The 9,470-nt window shown below is 53.8% G+C and overlaps 1 protein-coding gene across 1 annotated transcript in view; it reads right to left on the bottom strand.

Moving 5' to 3' along the window:
* The window catches only part of SLITRK3 (SLIT and NTRK like family member 3), a 14,239-nt gene extending 10,741 nt beyond the window's left edge, over positions 1-3,498 (bottom strand). The window contains exon 1 of the mRNA XM_042042395.1: positions 7-3,498. Within this exon, the coding sequence (XP_041898329.1) occupies positions 7-1,845 (1,839 nt within the window). The 5' untranslated portion in view covers positions 1,846-3,498. The remainder of the gene's footprint in view (positions 1-6) is intronic.
* Between the last annotated feature and the right edge of the window lie 5,972 nt (positions 3,499-9,470).

Genomic DNA, 9,470 nt, shown 5'->3' with positions numbered 1-9,470 from the left:
CAGGGCGGCGGGGCACAGCGCGGCCAGCTCCAGCGAGCGCAGGTCGCGGCGGGCCAGCGGCTCGGGGCTGGCGCACAGCACCTCGCCCACCACGCTGACGGAGCTGAGCGCCTCCAGCCACTGCTTCAGCGGCACCAGCTCGCAGGTGCAGTCCCAGGGGTTGAGCTTCAGGTCGATCTGCACGATGGCGTGCAGGTGCTCCAGCACCCCGGCCACCGGCAGCGCCAGGAAGTGGTTGTTGCGCAGGTTGAGGCGCGCCAGGGAGGTGCCGGCGAAGGCGTCGGTGGGCAGCGTGCGGAGCAGGTTGTCGTTGAGGAAGAGGAGCTTCAGGTTGGGCATGAGGCTGAAGGCTGCCGGCTGGATTTCCCTGATCAGGTTGTACTCGAAGTACAGGTAATGCAAACTCTGCAGGCCCCGGAACATGCCCGGGGTGAGCCGCTCGATGTCGTTCCCATTCAGGTACAGGCTCTTGAGGTTCGGCAGGTTGATGAACGCCCCGTCCTGCACGTAGGAGATCCGGTTGTTCCCCAGGTGTAAGAGATCCAAGGAGGAAAAATTCCAGAAATCGGAGCGGTAGATTTTCTGGATCAAATTCCCGCTCAGGTACAGCTTCTTGGCGTTCAAGGGCCTGGGCAGGAGCTCGGAGATGTTGTGGAACCCCCGCTCCTTGCAGTTGACCGTCAGGCCCAGGTCGTTGATGTGCAAACTGCAAGAGCAGCCGGTGGGGCAGATGATGGGGATGGGGGGCCGGGTCTGGTAGGCAGCCACAGGGGGTTGGTTGGGCCCGGGGTACAGGCCACGGGGGGTCGGGGGAGGCCGGGGCGCCCTGGGCTGCTTGGTGGGCTTGGGCTGCTTGTTGGATGTTTTGTACTCAACAGAGGAAGCGGTGAAGTGGAAGGAGGACAGCATGGAGGAAGGCTTCGTAGGCCACGCGGTCTCCTTGCTGGAGGACAGCTGAGGGATGCCCAGGCTGGCTTCCACCTCGGAGTCGGACAGCATGGGGCAGAGCTTGCTTCTCTTGATTTCCCGCAGGTCCTTCCCGTGGAAGTGGAAGGGGGTCTCGCAGGTGATGTCCCCCACCAGAGCGGTGTAGGGGATGCGCTCCAGCCAGCTCTTGAGCTGCACGATCTCGCACGTACAGTTCCACGGGTTCTCCTCCAGCTGGATCTCCATCAGGCTCCTGCCAATGTGGTCCAACATCCCGCGGTATGAAAGGACTTTGAGGCGGTTCCCGCGCAAGTCCAAGTGGGTTAAGGACACGGACTTAAATAAGTTGGTGGGAAGCATGGGGATAAGATTGTCATTTAGGATAAGGACCCTCAATTTACTTAGGTTTCGAAATGCCCCGCTTTCAATCCGTTTAATGACATTGTAATCTGCCTGCAGATATTCCAGACTTTCCAAACCCAGGAAAGTGTCGTTCCTGAAAATGTCCAATTTGTTTTCGTGCAAATATAACCTCTTCAGAACTCGGAGCCCGTTAAAAGCCCCCGTCTGAATGTCCTGCAGTGCATTGTTCCCAAGGTTAATAGATACAGCATTGTTCAAGTGAAGAAAACTGTTGGTGTACAATTTCCTCATGGAATTCCTCTGCAGATAAAGTTTAAAAGGTCTTGACCACGACTCTGTTATCTGACTAATATTTATAAATCCCTTGTTGTCACAATGTATATGGAAAAGGCTCTCCTTCACTTCACAGTAACATGGATCAAAGCAGGGCTCATCCAGTTCCTCCGAGTCCTCTATCAAGGGAATAGGTGTAGTCCATGCTAGAGCAATTGTGCTTAGAAGAATTATCCACAACATCCTTCCTTTATGAAGCGTCTCTGCCGTGGAAGGTTTCATAATTTGTTGATGTTTACAAAACTGCAACGGGAAGAAAAACGCAGATTTCAGTATTTCCGCCCTGCCCCTCTCCTTTCCTTAAGCCCCTACCTGCTGGACTCATGTCAGGCTCCTGCAAAGTTCAGCAATTGTTGGGCAGACGTTTCCAGCCAACTCCAGGGGTGTCGGCTGGGTGAGCCTTGCCCTGATTTATACTTCAGAGATGTTAGACGGCTCCATCACGCGATAGCAGCCTGCCTTCCTCCCCTCCCTGTGGTAAATGCCACCTATAAAGAGGACAGCACATGCAGCCCCACGCAGCACCACGAGCACACCGAACGTGTTGCGTCTCTCCACGTTTCCCAGGCTCCGGAACTGCCCCGATCTCATCCCCATGTGCAATTTTAGCCCAGGAGCCATCACAACCCGCCTTGACTCGGGGGGGGGGGAAGGGGGAAACACACACCAAGTGGGCACATATCTCCAGTGTCGCACCACATCCTTCATCCATGCAAACTCCCAAAGTTATTCAACCTCCACCCTCAAATCTCCCTCCCTCCCGGCTTGATATATTCCACACGCGAGTTCCGAGGAATGTGTGAGGTTTGCTGATGTCCCTGGCAGAACGGTTCCCCCCAGAAATCCCCACAGTATCTTTACCGGAGTAAATGGTTAACGACCCTGATTGGGAAGGAAATCTTCCCCTTGCAAATGCACCGGTGAATTAATGCAACTGGTCTATTATCAGGTAAATACACGCCACATATTAGTCATTTTAGCTGATTAAAGCATTTAGAGATGATTAATCTTTCTAAAGCACATGCCCATGCGATCAGCAGATCTAAAGGGAAGTGACAGCTGAAGAGGCACCTAGGATTGAAACGCTCAGCCTGCCTTGGATTAGGGCATTTTGTGCCCCCAGGACCAAGCAGGAGACCCAGTTAAAAAGCTGAAAGTGGAAGAAAAAAATACCTTGACACTTACCAGCCGATAAATTCTCTATCCTACTATACACGATTCCGAATGAAGACACCATTCTTCTCCAATCAGATGAAAATAATACTGCCCTAATGAGATGCAGCTCCTTCAACATATGGTTTCACCCTTCCTTTCACCAGATATTTTAAATGTATGGGTACAGGGAAACGCTAAGGATGGGAATAATACCGGCGGTGATGCAGCCTTCCTTGAATCCCTGAAATGCCCATTAGAATGATTCGGAGCGATCATTGCTTTTAGTCTCAATCTCCCAATAAAAAGGTCCTTTTTTGCCTTCCTCGTGTAAGAACTAGAAAAAATTGCCCCCCATCCGCAAACTTAAGAGCAGAAAGATGCATTTAGGGGAGAGAAATGCCAGAGGAACAGAAATCCTTAGGATCAACTTGCAAATGAAACCCTCCCCTGTGGGAAAGAGGAGATGGTTGAAAGCACGAAAAGAGAAATACCCTCTGCAATTAAAACCAGCATCTAACTGGGGAGAAGGGAGAGAGATGAGAGCTATATTGCAGTATCAATCTGTCTCGTTTGCAAAATATTAGCCACTTAAGTTCTTTCTCTTCTGCAAGGGCTGTAATAAAAATAAAAAAATAAATAAGGAGGATTATTATATCTTCTTTTTGGAAGAGGGGGGTGTCTTTGACCCTAGGCGGAAACAAAAGGATCCAGAAAGGTTGTACTTACCGGTTTGCAGGAGAGATTTTAGCACATCGTTACCAAAAAAAAAAAAAAAAAAAAAAAAAGGCAAAAGAAAGGAAGGGGAAAAAAAAAAAAAAAAGCTCGAGTTTAAAGATTGCTGGTTTCTCTCTGCCTCTCCCTCTCTGTGGCTCTCTCTCCCTCTCTCTCTACTCCTGCTGAAGCTGAGGCAAAAGGAAAAAAAAAAAAAAAGGAGGAAAAAAAAAAAAAAAAAAGAAGCAAGCCTGAAACGTGCTGGGAATGCAATGAGCCCCTCAATGATCTTCTTTAGGATGCAGAGCTGCTGTTTGGCACACTCAATGGAGGAGGGAGGAGAGGGGCTGCTGCAGGCTCCAGCGCCGCCGCCGCCGCCTTCTCCGGGCAGCGGCAGCGCGGAGCGGGCGCTGGGGCGCGGCGGCGGAGCGGGTGCGCTGCCCGCCCGCGTGCGCGCGGGTGTGCGCGGGGTGCGGGGCGGGTGCGGGGCCGCGTGTGCGCGGGTGTGCGGCTCTGTGTGTGTGTGTGTGTGTGTGTGTGTGTGTGCGCTGCCGCTCCTGCCCTGGATCAGGCTTCTCCACGTCATGAAAATCAGCTTCAAGAAGGGGAACAAACGAAGGGGGCGCGCTCGGCTCCAGGTCGGGGGCGCGCATTTGGGAAGCCCTGACTACACAGGTTTTTTTTTTTTTTCCCTTGCCTTTTTTTTTTCTTTCTTTTTTTTTTTTCTTTCTTTTTTTTTTTTTTTAAAGAGGGAAGGTGGGGGCTGGTTGGCGGAGAGGAAGGGAAGTGGGAAACGAGCAGATGGGGGAGGAAAAAAGCCTGAGAAGAATCAGAGAGGAAAAAGCCGCCGGGATGGGGCAGAATTTGCACACCCCCTTCCCCTTTCCTGAAAAAAAAAAAAAAAGAAAAGAAAGAAAAAAAAAGGAGGGAAAAAAAAAAAGGGAACAAAAAGCCCAAGTCTGGAGGAAATCAAAGCTGCTCTGACTGCGAGTGCCAGCCGAGGGCTGCGGCGGGGAGCAGCCCGGGGGTCCCGCTCCGGCCGCCCCGCTCTCCCCGCATCCAGCGCCTCCTCCGCTCGGTGCCGCTGCCCGCCCGTCCCGGGGCCGCTCCCGCCCCGAGCCTCGCCAGGAGCCCGCAGCTTCCCGCAGAGCCAAACACCTCGGGGAGACACCCGGCACCTCCCGCATCCTCCCGGCGTGTGCGCGGAGGCGGAGGGGCCGCGCCCGCGGAGCACCGCGCGGTGCCCGCCCGCCCCGGGAGCCGCCGCAGGTAACGGGGCTGCGCGGGGATCCGCGGAGGGGGGCGCAGCGGGAGGGCTGCCCGGGTTCGCCCGCGGGTGAAAGTTGGTGGGTGAGATACGCCGGGGGGATCGGGGGGCTGCGGGCTCTGCGTGCCCGGGGCTCCGCCAGCCGAGCGGGAAGGGCTGCGGGCAGGGCAGGGCAGGGCAGGGCAGGGCAGGAGGTGAGCCCCGGGCATCCCCGCTGTCCGCACCCGCGCACACTGCTGCGCGTCCCTGCGCACCCATCCCCGAGCGCGCACACCGCGCCCGCCCATCCCCGCGCACACATCCGCGCGGATCTCCGCGTAACTCCCGGGGCATCCCGCACCCCCCGCTCCGCGCGGAACCCGAATTCCCCTCCCGCACCCCTGGGTGGCTCGGCCGGGAGAGACTTAACTGGAACCGCGGCTCGGTAGCAAAAAGTTCAGGGGCAGAGCCGCGGGAGCGGGCGGGAGGTCCCGGGGGGCCCGCGGGGTCCCGCCGCCCCGGGGCCGCTCTGCGCGGGCAGGGGCGCAGCCTCCGCGCCCGCGGACACGCACCATCTTCCCCCGGCTCCCGAGCTCTCCTCCACCGGTGCAATATGGACGCACCGCTCCCTCCTAATTAAATTGCTGCATCATTCATTTTCTGACGCGGGAACGACATGGGGTACCGGCAGGCTCCGTGCACTGACACCCCCCGTTCGGAATGGGGGGAGGCGGAGAAAAAGGGCGAAAGGGGGAATCACAACAGTTTGTTCTTGCAACAAGCTCGCACAGCGGGTTTGGCAGCAGCTCAGGAAAGCAACCTAAGGGAGCAAACCCCGCTGGGTTTTGGGGGGCCAGCCCCCCCCGCTCCCCTTCCCCATGGATGCCGCCCGTGGGGCAGGGTCGGGATGTGAGGGGGGAGCCCTGACCTTGCAACTTTCCCAAATGCCACCGAATATCGCTCGCTTTCATTGCCAGGGCTCCTGCCGTCGGGCTGTGCAGAGGGGCTGACCGACGGGAGAGAGAGGGGGGCTGGGGAGGGATAGCCCTGGAATGCGGAGCAGGGAGCGCTGCGGGGATGGACGGACATCCCGCCGGGTCCCCCCCGCAGGCAGGGCCGGCCCCGGGACCCCCGAACCCCCCTGCGCCCTCCGCCCGGCTGTGACACGGGGCAGCCCCGCGGGATGGCCCAGGGGAGGAGGAGGAGGGGGATCGACCCGCACCTCCCTCTCCATCCTTTATGTCCCTGCAGTTTCCCAGAGGGGTGAGGAGACTCAAATCGACACAGAGACGCGGCTCTCCCACGGTTTGTCCAGGCCATGTCTCCTTGTCCCCTGAGCCGGGAGGCAAAAGTCACCGCGGGCCATCCCCTGCATCTCCCTCCAGCCACAGCAGCTCCCGGCCCTTCTGTCTGTGCTCCACACGCGCTGCTGGGGACAGGACCGGTGTGAGTGTGACTGGCAGCAGCTCCAGCGAAGGGTACGGCTGATGTAACCAAGATTAGGACGTCACTCGGTTATTAATGATAATTATTATTATTGGCAAGCGAGAGATTTCCTTGCGAAAGCCCGTTCTGGAGCTGTGGGGATGCTGTCAGCAGGGTGGGAGCTGGCAGGTGCCCTTCATCTGCCTCTTACCAGCCTCAGTTGTCATCACTGAAACACACCTTTCCCCCCTGACAGTCTTGTGAGAAAAAGGGAGAGACCCAACTTAGAGAAGGATACTTGGGCAATTATTGTACCTTGCAGAAATATCCTTAAATCGCTCTGTTGCCACCGGAGGCGAGCGTTCCCCCTGCTGCAGTCGCTGCTCAGCAGGCACTGAGTGCTCCAGGCAGCCTGCAGTGGGAACCATCCCCTTCCCTTCCCTCCCCTTCCCAGCAGAAGTGGCAATGGTGGAGAGAAAAGAGGGAGTTTTCCCCCAAAGCTCACCCTGCCTGTCCAGAAATAAATATTCCAAGCTCTAATAGTCTCTCTGTCTCCAGCAACCCATGGCAAGGGTAAAAGGAGTAAATAGTGCAAGGGCAAGGGAAACTCTGTTGTAATTATCACAGATGGGAGCTGCTCCCGGCTCGCTGTGCTTTGCTAAGGTCGGGAGCAGTTTGGAGGTGCTGGGTCCGAGTGTTGGGAGGGTTTGGACACAGCTCCAGCTACATTTCTGCCCAAAAGCCAAGCCAGCTTGCCCTGGGCACTCCCCCCCAGCTCCCCGGGACAGGGGTGGCCTCCAGCTGCCAGCTCTGGGGGCAGGAGGACCTGTGGGAAGCCCAGGGTGGCAGGGAGAGACCAGCGGGATGTGCTGCTCATTAATCCCTGACGCAAACCCCACACGCACCGGGTGGCAGAGCTGAGAGGTGCTCCAGGCAGAGATGCTCCAGGGGCAGGGCAAGGCCCAGGGCTCAGAGGGGGCATCCCATGGCTCTCCCTGCCTTGGGTGGAACATGGAAATCCTGGAATTTAGGGAAGGCCGGGGCGCTGGGCTGTGCACAACACAGATCTGAACTCTCCAGCGCACAGAGGGTGCAAGGGGCAGACATCTGCTCATGCTGTTAGTCTGGGCTCAAAGCTCAGCTTAAAATCCCTTCCATGCTCTGATGACCCCTCTCCTTGTCCCCCTGAGATTTCTATATTGCACGGTGTCTTCATATTCAATATTGAGGTCCCCCTCCCCCTTTCAAATATTCTTGGGTTTCTATATTAGAAATTATTCAAGAAGGCATTTCAGTGTTTTTAAAGTGTTGATCGAGGGAAATCAGAATTGAGAGTCTTCTCTGTGCAGCAGTTAGTGAAGCAGTTCATGAGGCTTCACTCTTCTTATTCCCTCTCTGTTCCTTAATTAATTTATCAGACACGGACAGAGAAACATAATCATCAGCTGCAATTTACCTGTAGTCCTTCTCTGGAGGAGACTGTTTCTGTTAAATCTCTGTCACATTGTCCCAGTGGTGTTTTAGGGACCACGACCTCTCTTGCTGATGCATCAACAGCTTAATCCTTTTGTACTTCTGATGGGGACCTTTTGTCTCTGACTTTTCAACCTGCAAGCTGAGGAATACATCCAGCATTGTCCTGCTCTTCTCTTTTCCAGCTGGAATCCTTCAGGCTGGAGAAGCTTCTGTCAAACTGATGCTCCTGGCCACAATTTCTCTCAGTCACCTCATTGTCAGTTATTTATTAAGGCACAACTGTTGACTTTTTTTCAGGACAGTTGTGCAATTTCCTGATGAAGTTAAGAAATAACAATGCACCAAATTATATTAACGTGGATTATTTCTAACATAAAAGTGTTCTCAGCTACTTGAAACTCAGTGGGACACTGGAGCTGCACAGAGAGCCCAGCCATGCCCTCAGTAGCAAGTTCTTTGTAATTGGTTTGCACTCATGGGATGTTTTTTTCCGGCAGAGAAATTTTGCCCAGCATTTGATGATATGTGTAAATATGAAAAGGAAAGGAGGGAAGAATTAATAGACAGCATTAAAACAGAACAGCAAATACCAGCAAATTGTGAGTGCAGCATTTTTAATGGATGGTTATTAAAAATAAAATAGAAAAGCAGGCAAAATAAAAGGGAGGTTTTGTTGGACAGAATTGACAGTTGTTATCCTCACTGATTCCTGACATTTCAAGATCAGTTTTTTATCTAATGTTTCAACAGCCTTGGATATTTCCTTCTAGTGAACCACACTCAGCTGTAGCTCTTTTCTCACTTCAGGCACGTAAGCCCACAAATTTTTTCTGAATGTGCTCATATTTATTACAGCCAGTGTCAGAAAAACTCCACACTCCACTTATATACGACTTTCTCCTCGGCCTTTCCTGGGATGATTCACAGCCCTGGTTGGGCACACACAGCTTCCTCTGGCAGCAGCTGGAATTTCATGGATGCAGGGCAGAGTAATGCCCTTAGGGTGATGTGTTCCCACCAAACTGAGAGTTGTGAGCCACTCACCAGCACTGAGAGGGCTCCTCCAGCCCTGCCCATCCTTCAGAGCAGCAGCTCTGCAGCCACATCCCAGGATCATGGAATCATTTATCTTGGAAAAGATCTCTGAGATCGTCGAGTCCAACCATTAACCCAGCACTAAACCACGTCCCTAATGGACATCAAGACATTTTTTGTTCAGTTCCAGGAATGGTGATGCCACCACTTCTCTGAGCAGCCTCTTCCAGTGCTTGACAACCCTTTTGGTGAAGAAATTTTCCATGATATCCGATCTAAACCTCTCCTGGCACAACTAAAATCTGTTTCTTCTTGTTCTATCACCCGGTACCTGAGAGAAGAGTCCGACCTCCACCTGTCCACAGCCTCCTGTCCTCCACCATGACAATGTGCTGCACCTTTTTTAACCCTTTTTATTCAGTGGAGAGAATTCCTATCACATGGGAGCCCAAGTGAAGGTTTTAATGTCCTAAATGAGGCTGAACACGGACCACAAAAAGGAAGAGCGTGGACTTGGAATTGTGTTTTCTGAATCTCTCCATCCATTGCCCGCAGACCCCAGGAGGGGGTGTCCCGGCAGGACACACCTGTAGATGGCAATTTCGTTGTTCCCATTAGAAAAAATCTTAAATAATGCAAAAATACTGTTAGAATTCTTGTTGTGGAATAATGGCTGTGGTTTATTTTGACACCTCCACACTCTGCATGTGAACATTTTCTGTTGCAGTTTCTCCTTTGGCTTTCTTTCCTTTTCACCTTGTGGGCTAATCTTCCATACATCCCAATTCCTGTATTTTGC

This window comes from Corvus kubaryi, unplaced genomic scaffold (genome assembly GCF_017639235.1).
Source record: "Corvus kubaryi isolate FWS band 111438036 unplaced genomic scaffold, C.kubaryi_AGA036_p1.0 37397, whole genome shotgun sequence".
Lineage (NCBI taxonomy): Eukaryota > Metazoa > Chordata > Aves > Passeriformes > Corvidae > Corvus > Corvus kubaryi.
The sequence above is the reverse complement of the archived record's forward strand: the minus strand, read 5'-3'. Positions and strand labels throughout refer to the sequence as shown.